Source organism: Urocitellus parryii, chromosome 11 (assembly GCF_045843805.1).
Source record: "Urocitellus parryii isolate mUroPar1 chromosome 11, mUroPar1.hap1, whole genome shotgun sequence".
NCBI classification, from domain to species: domain Eukaryota; kingdom Metazoa; phylum Chordata; class Mammalia; order Rodentia; family Sciuridae; genus Urocitellus; species Urocitellus parryii.
Genome location: NC_135541.1, coordinates 124,134,980 through 124,162,319, shown reverse-complemented (window position 1 = coordinate 124,162,319; position 27,340 = coordinate 124,134,980). Strand labels below are relative to the sequence as shown.

The window sequence follows — 27,340 nt, the reverse complement described above, 5'->3', positions numbered from 1 at the left end:
CTGGAGACAGGTCTCAGTGAGTCGCTCGGTTCCTCTCTGGCTGAGGCTGGCTTTCATCTCGCGACCCTCGCGCCCGATTGCGATCCGCCGGGAGTAGGCCGTGAGCCTCCGCGGGAGCGACCTCGCTGGGGAAGCCCAGGGCCCGGGCCCGCCCAGCGCGGCGTCAGGCTCCTGCCACGCATGCGCTGTCTTCAGTAAAGTGGTGATTACGGCTGCGCGAATCGGCGGCCCGGCCCTCCCAGGTCACGTGCGGGGGAACCTCAGCGTGGCGGCGGCCGTGTCGGTGGCGACGGCAGGCCGGAGGGAGGTCAGACGGTTTCCGGTTCCGGTGTAACGTTCGGGCTCCGTCTCAGGGGCTGAAGTTTGTGAGGTGAGTAGTGGCCCCGGGCCCAGGGAAGGTGTCCTTCGGTCGGAGCGACTGGGGCCCGGGCTGGGTCCAGGGGGAAGAGCCAGGCGCGAGAATTGAGCGGGAAGCAGCTGAGGGAAGAGCGGTCCGCTGGAGGCGGCGCTGGAATGGGATTGCGGGGAGGGGAGGGCGGGGGCGGGAAAGGGACAGCTCCGTGCTGAGGAGTTGGGGTGGAGCGTCTCCCCGTCGGGCAGAGAGGAGACGTAGAAAAGCGGGGCTTCAGGGGATCTGGAACTGCAGCTAGACGAGGAAGGAATCCCAAGGAGATGGGATTCTGGTACCTCCCCATTCAGAGCTCCCTGCCCCATTCTCGTAGCCGGCTCCCCACCACCTTGCAGCTGGGATGAACACCGTGGTTAACGACAAAGCCGATGACTGTGGGGAACTTTTTTTTGGCCCATTGACTGTTTATTTTGCTCATCACCTCATGGAGGATTGGGTGGTATGCATTTGTTAGTATCTGGTAACAGGGGCACTTCGTTTATTGCTTTGGGTTTTCGAGTTGCCTGTGATTCCTAGCCTGCGAGTCCGTTCTAGTGGGCTAGAGGTCGTCAAGGCAAGGATTCTGGTGTGTGTTGTTCATTGTTGTATATGTCCTCAATACCCAGCAAGTACTCTGCTTGTGTTTAGTGGTTACTTAAATTAAGTATGATGTAGCTGTGGCAGTTGCCCTCATTTTCTAAGATGAATAAACTGAGACTCAAATGTATTAATTTCTTTGCCTAATGCTTGTAAATGGTGTATAATCTCAGTGTCCCAACTGCTCAGTGACCTCTTTTCAGTGATTTTGGTGCCTGGAGTGCTTCTGAACCCTTTTTGGTGCTAGTATAGGCTTCTTTGAACAATGCACATTTACTTTGTTTTTTTAAATTAAATTAATTTAATTAACTTATTTTTTAGTTGTAGATGGACACAATGCCTTTATTTGTATGTGGTGCTGAGGATTGAACCCAGTGCTTTCCACATGCTAGGAGAGCACTCTACCACTGAGCTACAGCCCTACCTGAACAATGCACATTTAATAAGTAGAAATTGATATGCAGTACTGCTCTCTCATGGTGGGATAATAGAACCACCGTAAATTACTCATGTGATTTGTCACTTAGGCACAAAATCTTCCTTAATTTCATGACTTTAATCTGCTTTGTTCAGATATGCTAAAATTAAATTCACTATTTGGCAGCATATATTATAGAGGGTACACTTACCAAGAATGTAGAAATTAGTCAGAATGTATCTTTTAGAAGATGACTTAAAACATCTTGAAAGATGGATTTTCAGATCATACTATAATGGCAGTGTTATAAAGAAGTTAGCTTACAAATTGAGGTCAGTGTAGTTTATAGACTGTCATAATCGTTATGCAGAAAATTAGGAAGTTCTCTGTGCTTGTGAGGATATTTGAGATTTAGGGAGGAAATCAAATGTAAACATGAATAATGTTGAAATTGTATATGAAGTTGCATTAAATAATAAAGATTTATTGTGGAGAGTCTTTTTTATATTGTTTTCTCTGCTGAGCTAAAAAAATAAAAAGATAAAAATGGAAAGGAAGAGAGTCCAAATGAGGGTATTCTTTTCTGAACTTAGAGGTTATGCTCAAGTCAGCTGACAGACCCTATAAAATATGATACACAATTGTCTGTGTCTCGAATTCCTAATGGCACAAATAACTACAATGAAATGTGACAGAACATTCTTAAGATTAGGAGACTTAATGCAGGATGAGTGACCAGGATAAACCCTCCCTTGTTTGCATCCTTAGAAGAGAGAAAATCCATAGGTCAGGGCTAGGTTCAGGAATGATCATTTGGAAATAGAAAAGCTTACCTCTGGATGGACTTGTTAGCTTTGTTTTAATGTTACATGTTTGTCTACTTCTTTATATGACAGGGTCAAAAAAAGAAGCTAGAACTCATTTCTTGAACTAAGTGTTTCCAGAGTTTATTCCATAGATGTTATTGATGCACTGATGTCGAGTTAAGGATAAAAATCAAATGGAACCCATTTCCTTGTGTTTTCTTCTTCACATGTGTATAGTTTTTAGGGAGAATGTTTGCCTTCAAATGAAGATGGAGAAACTTACCAAGGGATTGAGGGCTGGCGGGGGGGGGGGGGGGGGGGGGCGGCGCATTTCTGATCTATAAACCACTGCCCTGGATTGCTTAGTTTTTTTCCTATTCTCTAATTTAACTCTTTCTTGATTTCTTTTTAGGTGTAGTATTGAGTCCTATTTGAGCTATTGTTGTTTTCCTGAAAAATGGCACTGTCTAAGAGGGAGCTGGATGAGCTGAAACCATGGATAGAGAAGACGGTGAAGAGGGTACTGGGTTTTTCAGAGCCCACAGTTGTCACAGCAGCATTGAACTGTGTGGGGAAGGGCATGGACAAGAAGAAGGCAGCTGGTATGTACTATTCTAACTCTTTTGACTTAACATGGATAGCCCCGAAATTCTTTCTGTTACGAATATCTAAAGAAAGAGAGGTCAGTCCACATCTTATGTTCTCTTGCTTTGTAGTGGAAATAACTTAAAATTAAATTTTTTCTTACTGCTTTTTTTTTGTTTGTTTTTTGAGGGGGGCGCCTATCTTGAATCTCAGACTGACTCCCTTTTGACTATCATACTGAGTCACCTAACATAGATTTACTTAGAAAATATGCCAGATTCAGATTGCTATCTCAATTTATGGAATTTTTGAAGAAATACATGAAAAATGTTCATGGAGATTGATTTGTTAATGGTAATCTACAGTTTACTATTTGGGGAAAGTTAGGATGATTATTCATCTGAAAATTTTCTCTTGGGAATAACTGAGGACTAAGCCTGATGGTGCTTTATCTCTGAGCTACATCCCTAGCCTTTTTGAATTTTTAACTTTGCCGAAATTGGTCTCAAACTTGCAATCTTTCTGCCTCAGTAACTAGGATTACAGGTGTGCTGCTGCACTTAGCTTCATCTTAAGCTTTGATGCTCACCTTTAACAGATTACTCTGGCTGTGTTACTTCCTACTCCAAAAAATTATAGCTGTGTTTTTACCTCAGATGGTAGAATCATTCAGTGTAACAGAATTTATGGGGATCCTACAAAGAACTTTAAAAAACATCTCCCTCCTGCTGAGCATGGTGGTGTACACCTGTAATCCCAGTGACTTAGGAGGCTGAGGCAGGAGGATCACAAGTTCAAAGCTAGCCTTAGCAACCTAGCAAAACCCTGTCTCACCAAAAAAAAAAAAAAAAAAAAAAAAAAAAAAAAAACTGGGCATGTGGCTCCATTGTTAAGTGCCCCAGTGTTACTTGGGAGGTTGAGGTAAGAAGACTGCATGCAAATTTAAGGCCCACGTGGGCAATTTAGTGAGCCCTTGCCTCAAAATAAAAAAGAAAAAGGAGTTGGGATGTAGCTGAGTGGCAGAGTGCCACTGGGTTCAATACCCAGTACTGCAAAAAATGAATAAATGAATACATAGATATGAAAAAAGAGAAAATATTAACCTTGTGCAGTAGTGGAGGATTTCTTGAGCCCAGGAGTTTGAGAACGGCCTGGGCAACATAGTGAGAACCCTATTTCAAAAAAAAGTCCAGTGCTTTTATGTTATTTGCTTAGTATTAGATTGTACTCTTACCTTCTCAATTCTGTCACTTCTTTTTTCCTTTCAGACCATCTGAAACCTTTTCTTGATGATTCTACTCTTCGCTTTGTGGACAAACTGTTTGAAGCTGTGGAGGAAGGTCGAAGCTCTAGGCATTCTAAGTCTAGCAGTGATAGGAGCAGAAAACGCGAGCTAAAGGTAGGTTACAGTTCACTATCTAATGAGCTCAGGAGTGTTCTGAATGATGACAAAGTTGCTGGACTTACTTGGTTCACACATTGATATCCACTATTACTTAGAGAGGTCTTTAGACTAACGTAGAGGAGGTGAGTTGTTGTCACCGTCTTTGTGATGATGAACTACCTAAGTTCATTTGAAATATTCCAAAGAAACAATTGATAGCTTTGTCCTTTTCATGTCCAGTTAGGAATTTTGGTTCTCACGTCTCCCTAGGTTTATCCTGTACATCCCCTCACCCCGTGCTTTACTATTACCTGTGAATTGATTGCTCTAAGGTTTTATGTCTTTGATTTATTTGAAGTCTATAAGTTGCTTTAGAATGTGACTCCACTGCTACCTGAACTGTAGACCTCATTGTTTCTTTATTGAGGTTTCTCTGCAATGTGTTTGCATATAATATACCTAAAAATAGCTAGTATTTATTATGTTCTTGAGTGTTTAGTATTTGCTGTATAGCAATTTGCAGGTCATCTGGCCATGTGAATGGGGTACTAATAGGGCCGGCAATATTGCAATAATACTACACATTTTATTCTGTAGTTGCTGATTTGTCATGGCCTTTTTTTCAATATTATCAGTGTCAGGGAACTGATCTATCTTATTTCCCTCGGGCAGCCAGTATCTCTATTTCATTTCCCTTTGTCTGTTTCTCTTTGGGGGGGAAAAAAAGTGTTTTTGTGACTCCCATTATACCTTCCAAAGTGCTTCTAATACCTTCACTATCCCATTTGCTTTTCCTGAGACAAAGAGTTGACAAGCACTGTTTGCTTGGCCAGACTTGGAACAAAGAAAAATAGAAATTCTTGTGCCTTTTGTTTTAGAGCTTTGAAGGGTGATCACATGAATGAGAGATAGTTCTTGTTGTAAAACCAAAAAAGCTGCAATTTCAAAAAGGGTGAGAGGTACAATAAAATACAGTCACAGATTATAAAATATGAATAGTAGTTTTATGGAAATTTTAGGGTAAGTTATAGAATTTCAGACTATGTTGAACTTTGTTATGTTTAAGAGGAAATGATTAATATACAATATATATGTAGATTCTTGTAGTGAAGATTGTATTATGATAGGGCATACCACTATGTAAGTGCTGAGGCCATACTATAAATGAAGTGACTCCATGGGGTGGGAAGAATAAAATTGGTTTCTCAAAGGATGTGGCTAGATAGCCATGGGATATGGGTCCCATTTTTGGTCCATTCAAGTCCCCACTCCACACAATATATTATGGGAGAGTCCTTTTTCTTGAACTGTAGGAGTTCCAGGAAGCGCTCGCCCCTGGCTGAGGATATGTCCTTGCAAAACACGAGCCCTCCTAGTGAAGAGGGGATGTCACCCAAAGCCTACCACCGGTGTGTACATTTGCTTTTTCCCATTGTCCCTTCCAGTTGGCCACTCTTGGTCCTGTTAAATTCACCTTGCAAATTAGTCAACATATTTAAGTTCCCATTGTTTGATGAGAACAAAGTGTTATTGGGGAATACTGAAAAAGAAAGTTCCTCTCCTAGAAGAGCTTAGACCATACTTGGGAGAAAATACCACCATTGAAAGACCTAACACTTGGCAAACAGAGTATTAGCAATGTAATTTAACCTAATATAAACCAAGCTCTTAAATGCTAAGAGAATGTGAAACAAAAGTTTGATCAGAGTGGGATAAGGTTATAATGAGGAAAACTTCCTGAAGGAGGTGAGTTTAGGCAGGATTTGGAACAGGGGTTTTAGAAAAGTTGAAGGAGAAGCTAACAGATGTGGGCAGTAGCATTTGTGAAGGCCTTGAGATGGGAACATGGGAATGAAATTTGCTTGGCTGGAGTAGGAGAATGATGAAGTTGGGTGAAATGATCCACTTGGTGGAGAGTCTAGAAGACCCTGCTTCTGGCAAGTAGTTATTTGCAAGGTTGCGTCATATTCCCCTGGGAAAAGCCAAAAATGCTGGTAGGGGCTAGATGATTCTTTGCTTCTCCTGATGGGAAGGGATACAATTCTTCTTTCATCTTGGGTTTCTTTAGGAGGTGTTTGGTGATGATTCTGAGATCTCCAAGGAATCATCTGGAGTAAAGAAGCGACGAATACCCCGCTTTGAGGAGGTAGAAGAGGAGCCAGAGGTGATCCCTGGGCCTCCTTCAGAGAGCCCTGGAATGCTAACTAAACTCCAGGTTAATTTTTTTTTTTTAGTTGTAGATGGACACAATATCTTTATTTTTATTTGTTTATTTTTTGTGGTGCTGGGGATAGAACCCAGGGCTTCATGCATGCAAGGCAAGAACTCTACCACTGAGCCACAACCCCAGCCCCATTTGGGGAAGTTTTATTTCCTGCTTTATATTTTAGCATTTCTTGGTGTAACCCAGAGTTTTCTAATTAAGGATTATTGAAATTGTATTTACTAGGGGCTGGGGATGTGGCTCAAGCTGTAGCGTGCTCTCCTGGCATGCGTGCGGCCCTGGTTTGATCCTCAGCACCACACACAAACAAACATGTTGTCTCCACCAAAAACTAAAATAAATAAATAAATTCTGTCTGTCTCTCTCTCTCTCTAAGAAAGAAAGAAATTGTATTTACTGAGCACCTACTATGTATCAAACAGTGTGTATCATATACATTTTTTTACCCAATCATCTACCTCATCAAGTCATTGGGAAAATTAAATGAAATGATCAGAACTTAGCTAGATAGCAGAGGAGAATAATTTTAAAATACACAAAGAAAATATAATCTATTTATAAAAAATTTTAGTTAATTTTATATTTTTTTCTGTAAAAAAACTTTTTTTTTTTTTTTTGGTGGTGGTGGTGGTTTGATTGAACCCAGGGCCTTATGCATGCAAGGCAAGCACTCTATCAACTGAGTTATGTCCCCATCCCAAGCATGTGTATTTTTGAAATGGGCACTGTTAACAGTTTTTTTGTACTAAAGATTATACCCAGGGGTGCTTAAACGCGGAGCCATGTCCCCAGTCCTTTTTATTTTTTATTTTGAGACCGGGTCTTGCTAAGTTGCTTAGAGCCTTACCAAGTTGCTAAGGTTGGTCTTGAACTTTCAATTCTCCTGTCTGAGCCTCCTGAGTCACTGTGATTACAAGTGAGTTTCACAAGGTCTTGCAAAGTTGCTGCGGATGGCCTGGAACTTGAGGTGCCTTGCCTCATTCTCTCAAGTCTCTAGGATTACAAGAATTCAGTACCCTCATGTAATTTTTTTGAAGTACGAACTGTGTAAATATATCACCTACTGACAAAAGTGTTAAAAACTAATTTAAAAGAATAATATCTTGGAGCAGCCAGGTGCAGTTGCATAGGCCTGTAATCCCAACAACTCTGGAGGCTAAGACAGGAGGATTACAAGTTTGAGGCAAGCCTCAGCAACTTTATAATATAGACTCTGTTTCAAAATTTTAAAAAATGAAAATTGGCTGGGAATGTAGCTTAGGGTAGAGTGCCCTTGGGTTCAGCCCGCATATTAGAGGGGGTTGAAAGGGGGATATCGTGAAGCAACTTGAAAGAAGGCCCCCCTTTTTAAAAAATTTTTATTGGTTATTGATGGACCTTTATTTATTTATATGTGGTCTGCTGAGAATCGAACCTAGTGCCTCACACATGCTAGGTAAGCACTCTACCACTAAGCCACAGCCACAGCCCAAAAGAAGGCCCTATGTGGAAAATCAGAGAGGAGTTATATTAAGCCCTATGTTCTTAAGGCTTATCATTCTGAAGTTCTTTAGGACAGGATAAGGAGTTTATGAAGGCTAAAGAACAAATCTTTGCACCATCATCTATAGTTACCTGACTTTGGAATTCAAGGATTTTTTAAACAATTGAAATATAATTTGTATGCTTTTTCTTAGGATGTTTGTATGCATTGTTTACATTTTCATAATAGTCTTGAAAGGTTAATATTATTTTTTCACCCTTTTTGACACTTGGGAGCTTTAGAAGTTAAGTACCTTGTCCAGGGTAACACAGGCAGTAAGTGGCAGAATTAAGATAATTACTCAGATTTGTCTGAGCCTTAATCATCAAGGTATGTAATAAGTCAGTTCTGCCCTGGGAGAAAAGTTGAAAAATTGTAGTTCTCACCTGTCTAGTTTTGTCTTTATTAAATTTTTTAGTCTAGTTGGGCCTGTTGGAAAACATGTATAATCCCAGCAACTCAGGAGGCTGAGGCAGGAGGATTTCATGTTCAAAGCCAGCCTCAGTGAGGCTCTGAGCAACTTACAAGACCCTGTCTCAAAATAAAATATAAAATATAAAAATATGTGGCTCAGTGGTTAAGCTCCCCTGGGTTCAATCCCTGGTACCAAAAATAAATAAATGATAATTTTTCTAGTCTATGATAAAGACAGAATATGGTAGAGTCATTCAGAAACTTTAAGGTTTCTAGATCTGAACACTCTTTTGGATTTAGGAACCTGTATGGGAGAAATAAAACAGAAAAATTAATACTTTTCAATTTTTCCTTCTCTGGAGAGCAGATCAAACAGATGATGGAGGCAGCAACACGACAAATCGAGGAGAGGAAAAAACAGCTGAGCTTCATTAGCCCTCCTACACCTCAGGTATTATTCCCAGATTACTCTGAAAAGAATCATCTTTATCACAGAATTTCATGCCATCCATTCAAATGAAAATCAAAAATGTTCCACTCCACAATCATCTGCCGTAATCTAGCAAGGTATGTGTATGTGTGTCTTTCTGCCTATCTCAATCACTATTCTTTTTTTTTTCTATCTCACAGCCAAAGACTCCTTCTTCTTCCCAACCAGAACGTCTGCCAATTGGCAACACCATTCAGCCCTCCCAGGCTGCTACTTTCATGAATGATGCCATTGAGAAGGCAAGGAAAGCAGCTGAGCTACAAGCCCGAATCCAAGCCCAGCTGGCACTGAAGCCAGGGCTCATTGGCAATGCCAACATGGTGGGCTTGGCTAATCTCCATGCCATGGGCATTGCTCCTCCGTGAGTATATATTTCATAAAATCCCTTGTCATTTCTGAAGTTTGAGAAGAAATAAATACTTTTGAATGTCATTGAGTCTTTTTCCAAAGAACCTAAAATAATTTCTTAGTTTCATCCGCCCCACGTGTACTGGGGATTGAACACAGGGGCTCTCTACCATAGCTTATTTTATGTTATGTTATTTTTGTACGGAGTGAACCCAGGGCCACTGAACCTCGTCCCCAACCCTTATTATTTTTTCTTTTGACACAGTGTTTTGCTAAATTGCTTAGGGCTTCACTAAATTGCTAAGGCTGGCCTTGAACTTGTGATCCTCCTGCCTTAGCCTACTGAGTTGCTGGGATTGCAGGCGTGTGCCAGCTCTTTTTATTTTCATTTTGAGGCAGAGTCTCGGTACATTGCTACTTAAGGCCTCACTGAGGCTGGTTTCAAATTTACAATCCTCCTGATTCAGCTTCCTATGTTGCTGGCACGTGCCACTGAACCTGGCATGTTTCTGGATTTCTAACTCTGTTAGCCACTGAATTGCATTGAGTGAGACCTAATCTTAGGTTCTCTACAACTGAACAAAGATGTTAGACTTACCTGGTTGTTGTGGCACACACCTGTAATCCCAGCAGCTGGGGGGGGCTAAGGCAAGAGGATCTTAAGTACAAGGACAACCTGGGCAGTTTAGTGAGGCCCAAAGCAACTCATTGAGACCCTGTTTCTAAATAAAATACAAAAAAGAGCTTGGGATGTGGCTTGGTGTTAAGCAACCCTGTGTTTAATCCCTGGTACCAAAAAAAGAAAAAGATATTAGACTTTAGTTTTAGCATTTGTGATTGGTCTGGCATCCCATGACTGACTCAAGAATTTAGAAGTAAGAGCTGGAAATATAGTTTAGTGGTAGAGTGTTTGCATAGCGTGCATAAGAAAAAAGAATGATTCAGGAATAAAGAAAGATAGGATTATAAATTCCTCTCAGTATGATTTGTAAATAAATTAATTAACTTGTACCCTAAATCCAAATGGCCAGTTTGGTGTGTGTGTGTGTGTGTGTGTGTGTGTGTGTGTGTGTTGTTTAGTTTTATCAAGGTGTTTTGTTTGTTTTTTGCATTGCTTGGTGATCAAAACCGGGGCCTTGTATGGCAAGTGTTCTACCACTGAGTATATCAGCTCCAGTCTGATGTTTTTAATTTTTCTTTTCCTTTTTGTGGTGCTAGGGATCAAACCCAGGGCCTTGCACTTACCAGTCAAGAGCTCTAGTGCTGAGCAGTCTCCCAACCCCTTTTGGGACAGGATCTCATTCAGTTGCCCCAGTTGGCCTTGAACTTGCACTCCTATTGTCCCAGCCTCCCTAGTAGTTACAGGTGTGCGTTAGTGTGCCTGGCCAGTTTGATGTTTTTAAACCAGAGTTTATTATTCCCTGATGGGATTATGTTCCCTAGAATTATTTTACCTAGTTGTCTTTATTGGGTTTTGCTTTGTTTTATTTTGTTTGCCTTAATATTCCAGCTCTATTTCTTTGTGGGATATTTTTCAGGAAAGTAGAGTTAAAAGATCAAACTAAACCTACACCACTGATCCTAGATGAGCAAGGTCGCACTGTAGATGCAACTGGCAAGGAGATTGAGCTGACACACCGCATGCCTACCCTTAAGGCCAATATTCGTGCTGTGAAGAGGGAACAGTTTAAGCAACAGCTAAAAGAAAAGCCATCAGAAGACATGGAGTCCAATACTTTTTTTGACCCCCGAGTTTCAATTGCCCCTTCCCAACGCCAAAGACGAACATTTAAATTTCACGACAAGGGCAAATTTGAGAAGATTGCTCAACGATTACGGACCAAGGTATCTAACTTAGAGTATAACAGACTTTAGAAGTTAGGAAACTGATGCAAAGGAAAATAAATTCTTTCATTATGGGAAATTGAACAGATAGGTAATTTGAAGCAATAAGTAACTTTAAATACCATATTCCTGGAATACTTGATTTTTAGCTGATTTCTCTTTCTAGTTACTTTGTACATAGATGGAAATAATATTGAGTCTGAAAATTTTCACATGCAGCTGCCAGTAGAGGGAAGCAATTCAAAGGTCTCTGAGTGACTGAGGAAGTCTAGCCTGGTGTTAAAATTTGCTACATATAATTTCCACAACTAGAGAGTTGAATGGAATATATTTTCAAGTAGTTTTGCCTTTCCTTTTTTGTGTTCTCAAAGTGAGGTTTTCACATAATCCCATTTCTGCATATCTGCTGGAGGCCTACACTGTGAGATAGAGGTGAGATGTATTTAAATGAATTAAAGGGTAAAGCAGAACAACTCTTTTTTTTCTTTCAGATATTATGAATCCAATGTGTTAGATGTAGAGAGTTAACAAGAGGTGCTTTAAATGTGGCTCCAGTTTATCTTCCTTATCTTGGTTTATCTTGTCTTTAGGCTCAACTGGAGAAGCTACAGGCAGAGATTTCACAGGCTGCTCGAAAAACAGGCATCCATACTTCAACTAGGCTCGCCCTCATTGCTCCTAAGAAAGAGCTAAAGGAAGGCGATATTCCTGAAATTGAGTGGTGGGACTCATACATCATCCCCAATGGCTTCGACCTGTGAGTTTGTTAATTAATACCTTTTAATAATGCCCTAGTTTTTTTTTTTTAATTTTTAATTTTTCTTAAAAATTATTTTAGGACATTGATGGACCTTTATTTTATTCGTTTATTTATATGCGGTGCTGAGAATCGAATCCAGTGCCTCACACATGCTAGGCAAGCGCTCTCCCACTGAGCCACAACCGCAGCCCCCAAGGCTATAGTTTTAATGGGAAAAATGGTAGATATTAAATAAAATTGTTAAATCTAAGGGAAGTAGATAACTGTACAAAAGCTCGTATATTTTTAAACAATATGAGTTATTTTTAAGCTTTTTGTTAATGTAGCAGAATTAGGGACACAAATAAACTATAAAAACAAATTGGCAAAAATTTCTCTTCTTTTTTTTAAGTGGTGCTAGAGACTGAACCCAGTACCTATTTGTTTTTGTTACACATCCTTATTTGGTTTTAGCATATTTTTCTTTTCTTTTTTCTGTATTGTAGCAGGAGTCAAAGCTCTGAGGATTTTATTATGTTTTGCTTTGGTTTTTGTTTGACTAAATTTTTTTTTCACATTTTTTAATTGGTGCATCTTAGTTGTACATATTATTATCACATTTAAATACATTTTTTAAACTACATATTTTTTTTAAGGTGGACACAATATCTTTATTTTTTATCTTTATGTGGCTGAGGATCGAACTCAGTGCCTCATGCATGCTAGCTGAGAGCTCTCTATCACTGAGCCACAACCCCAGCCCTTAAACTACATATTCTAAGTATCACCCCTGGAATTGAGCTTAGGGGTGCTTAACTAAGGAGTTATATCCCCAACTTTTTTTTTTTTTTTTTTTAATTTTTAAATTTTTAGATAGGGTCTAAGTTACTCAGGACCTTGCTAAGTTGCTGAGGCTGGCTTTGAACTTACAATCCTCATATCTCAGCCTCCCAATCCGTTTGGATTACAGGTGTGCATCACCACACCTGGCTCGTTTTACATTTAAAAATTTTTTTGGTCCTAGGGAATGAACCTAAGGGCCCTCAACCACTGATCCACAGCCCTTTTTAGTTTTTATTTTGGGACAGGGTCTCAAATTAAAGTTACTTAAGGCCTTGCTAAGTTGTTGAGGCTGGCTTTAAACTTGAGATCCCCTTGCCTCAGCCTTTGGAGCCATGGGGATTAGAAGCATGGGCCATTGTGCCAGGCTGTTATTACATTTCTTAAAGATCCAATTGTAGGACTGGGGTTGTAGTTCAGTGTTAGAGCGCCTGCCTAGCATGTGTGAGGCACTGGGTTTGAGCCTCAGCACCACATAAAAATAAATAAATAAAATAAAGATATTGTGTGCATCTACAACTAAGAATATTTAAAAAAAGATCCAGTTGTAGAACACAACAATTCTTAGTTGCTGGTACAGTTAATGATAAATAAAATTTTATTAATGCATTTGGACAACTTTATATCTACTCCATCATTTTGATATATGGCTTTAAAAGACTGTGTTTTGGCCTTTTCCTACTCTTCCTTTGTCAACCACCATCTCAAATATTTATTGTTACTAATGAGAGAATGTGGTATCTATTTAGGGGTGTTAGGGTACAAAAAAGATTGAGAATGACTGGTTTGGAGAGAACTTCTAGCCTTACTGGGACTTGGGTTTCTCATACTGAAAATAATATATAATCTAATTACATATTATAGATGTATAATGTTAAAAGCTAGAACACATAATAGAAAATGGAATTTTTCTTTGTGTCTCTGAGAGTCCCTTTCTTGGCATCCTCTCTACCCACATATCCTGTTATCTTTTTTTTACTCCAATTTTAGTACAGAGGAAAATCCGAAGAGAGAAGATTATTTTGGAATCACAAATCTTGTTGAACATCCAGCCCAGCTCAATCCTCCAGGTAATGAATTGATTACTCAACCAAGGCATTATCCAAAAGAACTTTATGCAGCATTGATGGACTTGTTCTGCATCTCTGATAATATTTACTATCCACGTACGGGTGTGTGTGTGTGTGTTTTGGTACCAGGGATTGAACCCAAGGGTACTACTGAGCCATATCCCCAGGCCTTTTTTGTACTTTTTTTTGGGGGGGGGGTTACTGGGGATTGAACTCAGCAACACTCAACCACTGAGCCACATCCCCAGCCCTACTTTGTATTTTATTTAGAGACAGGGTCTCACTGAGTTGCTTAGTTCATTGCCATTCCTGAGGCTGCTTTGAACTTGCGATCCACTTTTCTTAGCTCCTGAGCCACTGGGATTACAGGTATGCACACCGCACCCTGCTCTTTTTTAAATATTTTATTTTATTTTATTTTATTTTATTTTTTTTATTTTTTTTTTTTTAAGAGAGAGTGAGAGAGGAGGGAGAGAGAGAGAGAGAGAGAGAGAGAATTTTTAATATTTATTTTTTAGTTCTCGGCAGACACAACATCTTTGTTGGTATGTGGTGCTGAGGATCGAACCCGGGCCGCACGCATGCCAGGCGAGCGCACTACCGCTGAGCCACATCTCCAGCCCCCTAAATATTTTATTTAGAAACGGGGTCTTGCTGGGTTGCTTAGGACCTGGCTAAATTGCTGTGGTTGGCTTTGAACTCCCAGTCCTCCTGCCTCAGCCTCCTGAGCCACTGGGATTATAGGTGTGTGCCACCATGCCTGACACATGATTATTGAGCACTTGAACATTGAATTGCATTAGTGTAGTTGAGGACCTTAGTTTTCTATTTTATTTAATTTTAATTAAATAGTAGAGGTGACTAGTAGCTACCATATTAGACATGTAGCTGTAGAGCATTGAGGCCCAGTCTGTAGATGGCCTCACTGATGTATATTACAAGTTGGACTTTTGCAATAGTGGTAAACGGCAACTCCAGTCTTGTACACTACCAATGTATTCCTGATCATCTTTAATCTTTGTCTTCAGTCTTTTTTTTTTTTTTTTTCCTATTCTTTGTTGTTTCCTTTCCCCACCCCCACCATTCTAGGGATTGAACCCAAGGGTGCTTCACCTCTGAACTGTATCTCCAACCCTATTTATTTTTTATTTTGAGTCAGGTTCTCCCTAAGTTCCTGAGGGTCTTGCTCTATTGCTGAGACTAACTTCAAACTTGTAATCCTCTTGCCTTAGCCTCCTGAGTCACTGGGATTATAGGAGTGTGCCACTGTGCTTGCTCATTCTTTTTCTTTTCTTCTTTTTCTTTTTGTACCAAAAGTTTATTGGCTCAGTCAAAAGAGAGGTTTTAGTTGTGGCTGCATTTTTGTATTTTTACCAAGCTGAATGCCTTGGGTAAATCACTAAGTACATTGGAAATTTCCTTTTGTATGTAGAGATCTCAAAAGTTATATGGATCTAAACAATTTTAACACTCTTCATCAGACTTGAGATGAACCAAGGAAATATCCTAATTGGTAAATTTCACTTGACAGTATCTCCCAGTAAGAAAAATAGATTGAGACCTTTAGATACAGTTGGAATATCCCTTATCTGAAAGGCTTGGGACCAGAGTGTTTCATATTTCAGAGATTTTCAGATTTTGAAGTATTTGCAGATTTTATTAGTGCTGATGATGCTTAAAGAGTTTTGGAATTTTTTTGTGTGTGTGCTGGAGATTGAACGCAAGGTCTTGTGCATGCAAGGCAAGCGCTCTACCAACTGAGCTATATCCCCAGCCCAAGAGTTTTGGATTTTGAAGCATGGTAGAATTGGTATTTTCAGCTTAGTGGCATTCAACCTGTAATATAGTTACTTATTTTTATTTTACCAGATTCTGTTTACCTTTAAATAGTGTAAATCATTAAAAGAATGTGGGTTTTGTTTCGTTTTGGTACAGGGGATAGATTGCAGTGACATTTTACCCCTGGAATATATTCCCATCTCTCTCTCTTTTTAGTTGTAGTTGGACGCATACTTTTTTTTTTTGTAGAGAGAGAGAATTTTTTTTTTTTAAAGAGAGAAAGAATTCTTTTTTTTTTTTTTAAGAGAGAGTGCGAGAGATAGAGAGAAAGGGAATTTTAATATTTTAGTTATCAGCGGACACAACATCTTTGTTTGTCTGTGGTGCTGAGGATCGAACCCGGGCCGCACGCATGCCAGGCGAGCACGCTACTGCTTGAGCCATATCCCCAGCCCAAGAATTCTTAATATTTATTTATTTATTTTAGTTTTCGGCGGACACAACATCTTTGTTTGTATGTGGTGCTGAGGATCCAACCCGGGCCACACACATGCCAGGCGAGCTCACCACCGCTTGAGCCACATCCCCAGTCGCATACTTTTATTTATTTAATATCTTAATTTTATTTATTTATTTTTATGTGATGCTGAGGGTGGAACCCAGGGCCTCACCTGTGCTCTACCACTGGGGCACAACCCCAGGACCCCTCATCTCTTTTGTTGTTGTTTGTTTGCTTGTTTTTTAAGAGACAAGGTCTCTCTTAAGTTGCCCAGGGTGGCCTTGAATTTGCAATCCTTTTGCTTCTACTTCCTGAGTTGCTGGGATTACAGACCTGTCACTATGCCCAACTAGTTTTTGTTTTAAATTATTGTGTAGACTTGCGTTATGAGTTCAGTGCATTCTTACCAAATCACATTCCATGGAAACATTGAGGTATAGGAGGTGGGATCTAAGTAGAATTCTAGATACCTTTCACTTACCCCAAATCCTCACCAAGAGGAACTAGAACTGCTTTAATTTTTTTATTTTTTGTATTTGCTACATTTCATTTGGTGAAAGGGTTTAACTGCTTAAAGAAAAACGACTTAGAACACTATTTATGAAAGATGAGAATCCATTTCTAAAATGTCACCATGCTGTTCCCTATCACAACTTACAAACAACTAATGATAACTCAGCTAAATATCCTTTGAAAGTGATTGGTATTTACCTAAGTGACCCTAATATTCTTATTGCTTTGGTATGCTTATTTCTCTGATAGTTGACAATGACACACCAGTTACTCTGGGGGTGTATCTCACCAAGAAGGAACAGAAGAAACTGCGGAGGCAAACAAGGAGGGAAGCACAGAAAGAACTCCAAGAGAAAGTCCGGCTGGGCCTGATGCCTCCTCCAGAACCCAAAGGTACATGTGTTAGCCCTGCCTATTAAAAAGGGTGGCAGATTTATCTCTTTATTTCTAGAGAACCTTAACATCTCTTTTTGAGTGCTTTCTATTTCTCAGAATCATTCTTGGGTTCTTTCCTTGAATTCCTACCATCCTCTTTGTTTATTTTGTTTTTGGTACTGGAGATTGAACTCAGAGGTGCTTTATCATGGAGGTACATCCCCAGCTCTTTTAATTTTTTATTTTGAGACAGGGTCTTGCCCAATTGCTGATGGTCTTGCTAAGTGGCTGAGGATAGCCTTGAATTTGGGATCTTCCTTCCTCAGCCTCCTGAGTCCCTGGGATAACCGGCATATACCACTGCACCTGTCTGTCTTTTCTTCTTCTTTTTTTTTTAATATTTATTTTTTAGCTTTGGGTGGACACAATATCTTTATTTTTATGTGGTGTTGAAGATCAAACCCAGCGCCCCGCACATGCCAGGTGAGCATGCTACTGCTTGAGCCACATCCCCAGCCCATATCTTTTCTTTTTTTAAAATTGTTTTGGGGGTTGGGGATGTGGCTCAAGCGCTCACCTGGCATGCGTGCGGCCCGGGTTCGATCCTCAGCACCACATACAAACAAAGATGTTGTGTCCACCAAAAACTAAACAATAAATATTAAAATTCTCTCTCTCTCTCCTAAAAAATAATAAAATAAAATTCTAAAAAAATAAAATAAAATTTTTTTTGTAGTTGTAGATGGACAATATGCCTTTATTTTGTTTGTTTATTTTTATTTTGTGCTAAGGATTGAACTCAGTGCCTCATGCATGCTAGGCAAGCGCTCTGCCACTGAGCTACAACTCCAGCCCCTATCTATCTTTTCTTATTAAGACAAGTCAGGGGCTGGGGTCATAGATTAGTGGTAGATTGCTTACCTAACACACGTGAGGCACTGGGTTCAATTCTTAGCACCACATAAAAATAAATAAAATAAAGGTTAAATTCTTAGAAAAGCAAAGAAAAAGACAGGCCAAAACATTCATGATAGAGGTCACTTATTGGCTATATTAACACTCTGATTTTCCTGGAAAAATATACTAGTGTTGAAATTCGCTAAGGTAGTAGTTGTAGTGTTTGCATGGACTTTTACATAAGATTTGATATTTTAATTTTTAAAATGAAAATTCTGTATAAGAAAATTCACCCTTGTAGTTACCATTATCATTCAGTTAATATTTTGAATGAGGGCTGGGGATGTGGCTCAAGCGGTAGCACGCTCGCCTGGCATGCGTGCGGCCCGGGTTCGATCCTCAGCACACATACCAACAAAGATGTTGTGTCCGCCGAGAACTAAAAAATAAATATTAAAAAATTTAAAAAAAAAAATTCTCTCTCTCTCCTCTCTCACTCTCTCTTAAAAAAAAATATTTTGAATGAGCACTGGTATATATAGGATTTCCTTTTTTAGATACTATAAGAGCAAAAAATACCAAAGAAATTAAATTTATTTTTTCTTTTTTCAGTACTGAGGATTGAACCCAGGACCTTTTATATGCTAGGCAAGCACTCTACCACTGAGCCACATCCCCAGCTGTTTATTTTTTCAATTTTGAGATAATTCCCTAAGTTGCCTAGGCTGGCCTGGAACTTGTGATCTTCCTGCCTTTGCCTTATGAGTAGCTACAATTATAGAAGTACACGTTGTGCCCAGCTGCTTGTCTTAACATAAATGCATACCGATTTTTCAGAATAATTGTGTGAACTGTGAAAACAGTTAATTGGTGGGATTTTCAAAATAGGAGTTATTGGAGGGGGTGATTTTTTTGAGCAGAGATTTAATAGAAGTAACAATATCAATTGATAGAAAAGATAACAGGTTATTCCAGCAAGAGAACTAATTTAGGAGATTAATTGCTGTCCTCTCTCCACTGCAGTGAGAATTTCTAATTTGATGCGAGTATTAGGGACAGAAGCTGTTCAAGACCCCACAAAGGTAGAAGCCCATGTCAGAGCTCAGATGGCAAAAAGACAGAAGTAAGTGCCATGGGATTGGGTGGAAACCCAGGGCGAGTGCCTTTTCCAAACTTTTGGGGGATCCATATTTGGAGGGAGGGGAGAGTCCTCTGTTGCTCTCTCTTTCTCTTAGCCCTGCCTCTGGTCTTCAATGCCTTTCTCACTTGTGGATGTCCTTCCTGTCACGACAGAGCGCATGAAGAGGCCAACGCTGCCCGAAAGCTTACAGCAGAACAGAGAAAGGTCAAGAAAATTAAAAAGCTTAAAGAAGACATTTCACAGGGGGTACACATATCTGTATATAGGTAGGTGTCCATAGTAGGCCATCCTTCCATCTAGTGCACAAGACAGAGTCATTGTGGCCTAAAGTATACCCTGTACCACTTCCTACTCTGGCTTAATAACCCTAGTGTGAATCAAGAGCTTGTCATTCTTTTCCAGTGGAGAATTAAATATTTCTTATTTGTTGTTATCTAATTTTTCCTCATCTCAAGTCTTCTTAGTTAACCAACATTTATTTTGAATAATGAATGAATGAATATACTTGTTCAGGCCAAGTTGTTAAGTAAAAATTGTTTGTTCTTGTGAAGTATAAAATATCATATTTCTTCAAAACTCATTAATATTTCTTTCCTTAGCAATTTTTTTTTTTTTGGTAAATATTCTTATTTGTAGATGGACACAATTCCCTTATTTTGTTTATTATGTGGTCTAAGGATCAAACCCTGTGCCTCACGTGTGCTAGGCAAGTGGCCTACCACTGAGCCCCAGTCCCAGCCCCTTAGCAACCCACTTTATTGCAGTAATCCTTTTATCCTCACTCCAAAATGAATTTGTATGTTGTAGGTATTTTTCTACCTGTTGATTTATTGTTTTCATTTTATTATTTTATCCTTCTATTTATTAAATGTACTTATTTTTTTAAACTATATACTTTTTATCATAAACGTGGTACATTATTTAAAAAGTAGTAGATGCTTATTAAGATAAAAATATTCTAACAATACAGAAGGGCACTTAATATAAAGGTTCCCTCCCTCTTCTTTGATCTCTTAGGTCTACTTTTTTTTTTTTTTTAAGGACTATTCTTTATAGGTAATTGTTACCTAACAGTTTTTCCTGCCCTCTAGAAAATTTTTATGCTTACATAGTGACTACATTTTAGGCATCTACAAAAGAATTTGTAGCTGGGTGTGCTAGCACATGCCTATAATCCCAGCGGCTCAGGAGGCTGAGACATAGGATCGGGAGTTGAAAACCAGCCTCAGCAACTTAGCAAGGCCCCAAGCACCTCAGTTAGATCCTGTCTCTAAATAAAATGTAAAAGAGGGCTGGGGATGTGGCTCAGTGGTTAAGCACCTCTGGGTTCAATTCCCTGGTGTCAAAAAAAAAAAGGAGAAGAAGAAGAATTTGTAGATCTTTACACCATCACCCAGAAGTTTATAAATATTTTGGGGTGATAGTATATCCTTCTAAACAATTCATTATAGAGTAAATTTTGATTAACTGCTGTTTGTTATAGATTGTACACTTTGCAGAAAAATTAGAAAATGGAAATATGTTTGTTCAAGAGATCTTTGTTTTTAGAGAGAGAACCATTTTGGATTCATCTGTTTGTTTGCCATTCCATTCAGGTAGCTACTGTTGCTAAAATTGAAGACATAACTAAGCTTTCCCTCCTCCAGAGTTCGAAATTTGAGCAACCCAGCCAAGAAGTTCAAGATTGAGGCCAATGCTGGGCAACTGTACCTGACAGGGGTGGTGGTACTGCACAAGGATGTCAACGTGGTAGTAGTGGAAGGGGGTGAGTCTGAAAAAAATTGAGAGAGACTGTCCCCAGATAACCCTAAGCCTAGAGTGATTAGCATTGTGGGGAAAAGGGAGTAAATAAGGTATTTTAGAACCATACCTGGATATAATATACTGGGCTACTTTTTCTGTGTTTTTTGGAGTAGAAGGCCAGATGTAGTTCCCAGGATTACTTCAACTATCACATTAATGTCTGAACATTAATGAGCTGAGAGGTTCTTTCTATCCCATTATTCTCTATGGCTCTGGCAAAATTCTCCTTCTCTGTTTCCAGGCCCCAAGGCTCAGAAGAAGTTTAAGCGTCTAATGCTGCATCGGATAAAGTGGGACGAACAGACATCTAACACAAAGGGAGATGGTGAATGGGGGTTAGAGGGGATAAATTGGGGGTCCTGTGATCTGTGGGAGGTAGGGATGGTGCATCTGTCCATTTATCTTCCTCCTTTCCTGAGAGACTCCGGCTAACAGTATATACAGCGTTCAGGAACTTCAGTAAGATTTATTCAGACTGTGAGCCTGCTAGAAATTATACAATATTTGTTACATGGTCATATGCATGGATATTAAAATTATTTTTCTGCCTGTCCTTTAAGGCTTTTCTATTATCGATGGTTTCCCTGTCTGTCCTGAATCTGCATAGTTGTTACATGAATGTATTTAGTTAGTGAAAAAAATTTTCTGATCATTAAAAGCTTTTTGCTTTGATCAAGATTTTTTAAAAATTTTTATCTATCTATCTATCTATTTATTTATTTATTGTGGTACTGGGGATTGAACCCAGAGCCTTGGGCATGCAAGGCAAGCACTCTACCAACTGAGCTATAGTCTTACTAAGTAAAGATAAACTTTTTGGTGCAATTATACCTCAAGGTTAGAGCACTTGCCTAGCATGTGCAATGCCCTGGGTTCATCCCTAGCACTACCAAAAAAAAAAAAAAAATCATGCTGTGGTGGCACATATCTTATTCTTTTTTTTTTTTTTTTTTTTAATTTTATTTTTCAGTTCTCAGCGGACACAACATCTTTGTTTGTATGTGGTGCTGAGGATCAAACCTGGGCCACACGCATGCCAGGCGAGCGTGCTACCGCTTGAGCCACATCCCCAGCCTGTGGCACATATCTTTAACCTAGCAATTTGGGGGTCAGAGGCTGGAGGATCACAAGTTTGAGGCCATCCTCAGCACCTTAGATCTATCTCAAAAATTAAAAAGTGAAAAGGACTAAGATGTAGCTCAGTGGTAAAGCACCCTGGGTTCAATCTCCAGTACCAAAAATGAAAAAATATTTTTCATTCTTTTGCCCAACTTTTTTATTCATACACACACACACTTGACATTCTCCTAGCCATTATATTTATGTCAGCATTCATTCTTCCCAGTTGCATGGGGTGCAAGCCTGTAATCCCAGCAACTCAGGAGGCTGAGGCAGGAGAATCACAAGTTTGATGTTAGTCTCGTCAACTTAGCAAGTCCCAAAACAACTTAGTGAGACCTTGTAATGGTTGGGGGTGTGGCTCAGTGGTTAAGTATCCCTGAATTCAATGCCTAGTATGCACCCCCCCAAAAAAAAAAAAATCATTCTTCCCTTCTTTGAAGACCTAGACCAACTTCTGACGTTTTGGGGTCTTAATATGTTGCCCAGGCTGGTCTTGAACTTTTGTGTCTGAGCAGTCCTCCTGCCTTACCCTGCTGAGTAGCTGAGGACTAAACATACCTATCACTGAGCCTGACTGAGAACTCTACTTTTCTTAACTTTACCTAAGTGTGGTCCTTCTGTACTTTTTCTCCTTAACATATTTAAAGTATACTTTTGCTCTATAATCTATATTCTCTTTAGCAAGTATTCTTAAGATATTTTCATTTGATGTATCTGCATGCCTCTCCTCCATTAGGCTAAGGAGTCCTTAAAAATACCCTATCAGGAGCCAGGGCTGTGGCTTAGTGATAGAGTACTTGCCTAGCATGCGTGAGGCACTGGGTTTGATCCCTGGCACCACATAAAAATAAAAACTGATACAATAAAGGTATTGTGTCCATCTACAACTGAAAAAAAACAACAACAACAACAAAGAAAAAGAATAACCTATCATATAGACATCATCCAAAGCCTGGTTCTGAGAGTACCTAGGACAACTTTTTATTGTTGATTGCTTATCTATTATTTCCTTATTCTTAGTGTCTGGTACAGCTTTTAACACATAGTAGGTCCTCAGTAAATGTTTGTTGAATTAAGTCCCTTTCTTCTTGGAGCTTCCATTCTAATATGAGAAAAATAAAAATTAACAGAAAGCAAAACATGATTTCAGTACATGGAAAAAGATGATAATACTTAAGAGAACATGGGTAGAGTTGAATATTATTTGTTTAGAATCTAAATCTGTGGTCTCTTGTCATGAGTCTAGAATAAAATTTAGCTACATTGTCTTTTCCAGATGATGAAGAATCTGATGAGGAAGCTGTGAAGAAAACCAACAAATGTGTACTAGTCTGGGAGGTAGGTGATCCTTTGTGAAGCATTGAAGTAAAACTTTAGCTAGTTCCTGATGGTTAAAGTTACACAAGTGGAACAATGAAATGAAATAAAACTTCTCGCATGTTTCTTTTTAGAATCTGTCTTTAAACATTTGGAAGCAAATGTTTCCTGATTATATTTTAGTTAAATTATTATGTTGTAAGACATTTATTTAGGAAGTAGATACATTTAAGTGAGAATGGGGGCAGTGTCAAAAAAGAGATGCTTTGGGGGTAAAGCTAGGAGTACACATTGATGGGAGAATGTGGGTCATCTTCAGAGTGAGAGATAGCTACATTTTTGTTAAAGTAATCAGCATATAGTATATGTTGTCTGGAAAAGTATGGAAAATTTTAGCATCAGGAAAAGTTCTCACTTGAAAGTTGTTTGTATTTTTTTGGTACTGGGGATTGAACGCAGAGGCACTGCACCACTGAGCTACATCTCCAGCCCTTTCTTTTTTCTTTCATTTTGAGGCAGTATCTCACTCAGTTGCTTAAAGCCTTGCTAAATTATTGATGTTGGCCTCAAACTTGTAATCCTTGTGCCTCAGCTCATTAGTTGCTGGGATTACAACCATGTGCTGCTGTGCTTGGCTCTGAATTGAAAGTTATTTCATAGTTATGAGTATGAGACTCAAAAAGAGGGGAGTGAATTGTGTGTGTGTGTGTGCATGTGTATGTACATGTATGTGTGTATATAAATATATATATATAATGAAAGAAGTACCCTAGATTTAAGAATATACAGTTGTGAGCCAGGCATGATGGCACATACCTGTAATCCCAGTGACTTGGGAGACTTGAGACAAGAGGATCGAAAATTCAAGGTCAGCCTCAGCAACTTAGATCCTGTCTCAAAATAAAAATTAAGGGTTGGGCTGGGGATATAGCTCAGTTAGAGTTCCTACCTCGAATGTACAAGGCCTTGGGTTCAACCCTCAACACCACAAAAAAGTGTGGGGGGTGGCTAGAGATGTTGCTCAGTGGTTAGGCAGCACTGGGTTGGATCTCCAGTATTGTAAAAAACAAACAAACAAAAGTGGGTTTTGCTTATTAGCTAAGCAGTCTGAGCAAGACAAAGTTAAATTCTGTTGCCTTGTCTATAAAAATGTGGATATTATTTGCTGTTTTTATCAGGTTTTGTTTTGAGAACCTAATTAGATTATAATCTGAAAATACTTCATAAAATGACCTAAATCCATTTTCAGCAGAACCTTTTTAAAGTTTATCCAATTCTTTCAAAGGCTGAGGGTGAAGCTCAGTGATAGAGCACTTACCCAGCATGTGTGTGGGGGCTTGGGTTTGAACTCCAGCACTGGGGAGGGTAGGAGTTGTCAGTTCTTTTATTCATGAACTCTTGTTAGTGAACCATTATTGCTGTTTTCATTTTATTATTTTAGGTTGAGTTATTTTATCTCCACCTATCCCCAAACCAAGGTCTTGCTAATTTGCTCAGGCTGGCCTTGAACTTCTGCCTCAGCCTCATGAGCAGTTGGGATTACAAGCTTGTGCTACCATGCCCAGTTTCATCTTCCATTTATTAAATGTGCTTATTTTTGTTAACTTGCTCTTTATTTTATTTGTTTATTTATTTATTTATTTTGTGGTATTCAGGACCAAATCTAGGACCTTGGCAGGTGTGGTGGTACACGCCTGTAATCCCAGCAGATCTGGAGGCTGAGGCAGGAGGATCTCATGTTCACAGCCATCCTCAGCAACTTAATGAGACCCTGTCTCAAAATTTTAAAAGGGCTGAGGATGTGGTTTGATGGTTAAGTACCCCAGGGTTCAATACCTGGCACCAAAATGAACGAATAAATGAATGAATGAATAAAGAAAAAACAGGAGCTATCACATGCCAGGCAGGTGCTCTACCACTGAGCTACATACCCAGCTCTTGTTTATCAAAAACTTTTTTACTTTTTTTTCCTCACAGTAATGGGAATGGAACCCAGGGCCTCACACATGCTAGGCAAGCACTCTACCACTGAGCTACATCCCTAGCCCAAGACCACTATTTATAGAAATTGCTATTAACAGTATGTATCCTTATCCCAGACTCTTCAATTAATGCATACAAATTACACTAATCATTTTACCTTTTGTGTGTTACATAAATCCTTACCTGCATATTTAATACCCCAGCCTCCACATCTCTTCCATTTATCTTTGAGAGCCCTCAGAGTCAGAAACAAGCCAAGTTCTGTTTTAGCCTCCTTATTGGAGTCTGCCCCCTGAAAACCTCTTTAGGTATCACTTTATAACTGCCATTGCTGCTGGTGCCTTTGCTGAGAATGCTATTTCACCCTGTCCTATGTCTTCCTATTATAGTCTTTGCAAGTTTCCTCTTGTTTCTCCTCTCCCCACCCAACTGCTTTTTGTCTCGGGACCCCAATGCCTCCTGCATGTATACACAGTTTTCACTAAACCTTATAAAAAGAGTTCTTCCAGACTCTGGCTCTCTAACTCTGTTTTCCTACAGAGGCCCACATCTATTCCTTGAGGCCCACTGAGAAATAAGTTCATCCCAACACACCGTGTATTATCTTTTTTTGTGATGTGCTATTTCAACCAGATATTAGAGCATAGAATCCTTGCTCCTTTAGTCTAAAAATTTAAACCCTGCCAGTCATGGTAGTAGTACACTCCTATAGTCAGTCCCAGAGACTTGGGAGGCTGTGGCAGAAGGATCACAAAGTTCAAGGCCAGCCTGAGCAACATAATGAAACCCTGTTTCAAAAATAAAAAAAGACTTGGGATATAGCTAAGTGGGAAAGCACTCCTGGGTTCAATTCTCAGTACCACCAGGAAAAAAAAAAGAAAGAAAAAGAGAAGCTGTATGAATTCATCTGTATAAATTTAAGAAAACTCATGAATGTCCAAGGGTAGAGATTATAATTGCTTTAACCATAAAATAGCATTCAAGTAGGCACTTTGTGGCACAAATGTTTATCAGGTCTTTTAATAGAGCTTTATATCTGATTTAAATAACAAATTGAGTTCTTTGATATGTGGATGCTAACACAATAAGAGGAGAAAGAATAAGAATTCACTGGTTTAGACAAAGGGGAATGAAGAGAAGGGATAGGGAATGAGAATAGGAAAGAGTAGAATGAATGGGACATAAATTTCCTATGTTCCTATATGAATACACGACCAGTGTATTCTACACCATGTACAATTATAAGAACGGGATCCTAAATTATACTCTTTATATGTATAATTTGTTAAAAGACACTCTAATGTCATGTATATCTAAATAGAAAAAAATAGAAAATAAATAAATAAATAATTGAGCTGGGTGTGGTAGTGCAGCCTATAATCCCAGTGACTCCAGAGGCTAAGGCTGGAGGACTATAAGTTGAAGACCAGCTTCAGCAATTTAGCAAAACACTGTCTCAAAAAAAAAAAAAAATGTCTAAAAAGTTGGGGGGACGGGGATGTGGCTCAGTGACTAAACACCCTAGTGTTCAGTGCCAAGTATCTAAATGAATAAATTAAAAAAATAACAAATTGCTGATCTGAGAGTATAATTCAGTGGTAGAGGGCTTTCTTGGCATTTATAAGGCCTGTGTTGGATTCTCAGCACTACAAAAAAAAAAAAAAAAAGTTGTGCTTTTTGTTTTGTTTTTTGTTTTCTTGGTACTGGGGATTGAACTCGGGGGTACTTGACGACTGAGCCACATCCCATTTCACTGAGTTGCTTAGCACCTCGCCATTACTGAGGCTGGCATTGAACTCATGATTCTCCTGTCTTAACCTCCCTAGCTGCTGGGATTATAGGCATGTGCCACTGCGCCCAGCTGAGAAACTAGTGTTTTTATTAAAAGGTTTATCTCTTTCCCAGGGTACGGCCAAAGACCGGAGCTTTGGAGAGATGAAATTTAAACAGTGCCCTACAGAGAATATGGCTCGTGAGCATTTCAAAAAGCATGGGGCTGAACACTACTGGGACCTTGCACTAAGTGAATCTGTGTTGGAGTCCACTGACTGAAACTACTGCAAGCCCTTGCCTCACCCCACTGGCCTTTGTCTCTTCAGTTCTCTCCCTAATCTTCTTCCCAACCTACTTCCACGTGTGTGTGTGATCTCAGAACTGTGCCAAGCAGACATTGGGGCAAAGGGAGAATTCCCTTTCCTAGTCAGCCTGGTAGCTACCCTATATTCCCCTATGTGCATATGA

The 27,340-nt window shown here is 39.4% G+C and overlaps 1 protein-coding gene across 3 annotated transcripts; it reads left to right on the top strand.

Annotated features, from left to right (window-relative positions):
• Nucleotides 1–260: 260 nt before the first annotated feature.
• Nucleotides 261–27,340, top strand: Prpf3 (pre-mRNA processing factor 3). Of its 3 annotated transcripts, none has more exons than XM_026404047.2 (16): nucleotides 261–370; nucleotides 2,622–2,811; nucleotides 4,063–4,193; nucleotides 6,247–6,393; nucleotides 8,706–8,789; nucleotides 8,969–9,189; nucleotides 10,715–11,021; nucleotides 11,612–11,778; nucleotides 13,591–13,670; nucleotides 16,711–16,854; nucleotides 18,757–18,856; nucleotides 19,027–19,140; nucleotides 20,521–20,639; nucleotides 20,919–21,002; nucleotides 23,076–23,137; nucleotides 27,005–27,340. In XM_026404047.2, the coding sequence occupies exons 2-16, from the start codon at nucleotides 2,667–2,669 to the stop codon at nucleotides 27,149–27,151; spliced, it is 2,052 nt and encodes a 683-aa protein (XP_026259832.1). In that variant the 5' UTR covers nucleotides 261–370; nucleotides 2,622–2,666; the 3' UTR covers nucleotides 27,152–27,340. The 3 variants fall into 3 exon arrangements, with proteins under 3 accessions (XP_026259832.1, XP_026259834.1, XP_077647180.1); XM_026404049.2 differs by lacking the exon at nucleotides 261–370 and adding an exon at nucleotides 570–848; XM_077791054.1 differs by lacking the exons at nucleotides 261–370; nucleotides 2,622–2,811 and adding an exon at nucleotides 5,492–5,587 and having other exon boundaries at nucleotides 4,117–4,193.

Coding starts and splice junctions, on each gene's coding strand:
- Prpf3 (XM_026404047.2), top strand. CDS start 2,667: ATGGCACTGTCTAAGAGGGAGCTGGATGAGCTGAAACCATGGATAGAG. Junction 11,779..13,590: donor ATCCCCAATGGCTTCGACCT/GTGAGTTTGTTA, acceptor CTCCAATTTTAG/TACAGAGGAAAATCCGAAGA. Junction 20,640..20,918: donor CGTGGTAGTAGTGGAAGGGG/GTGAGTCTGAAA, acceptor CTCTGTTTCCAG/GCCCCAAGGCTCAGAAGAAG.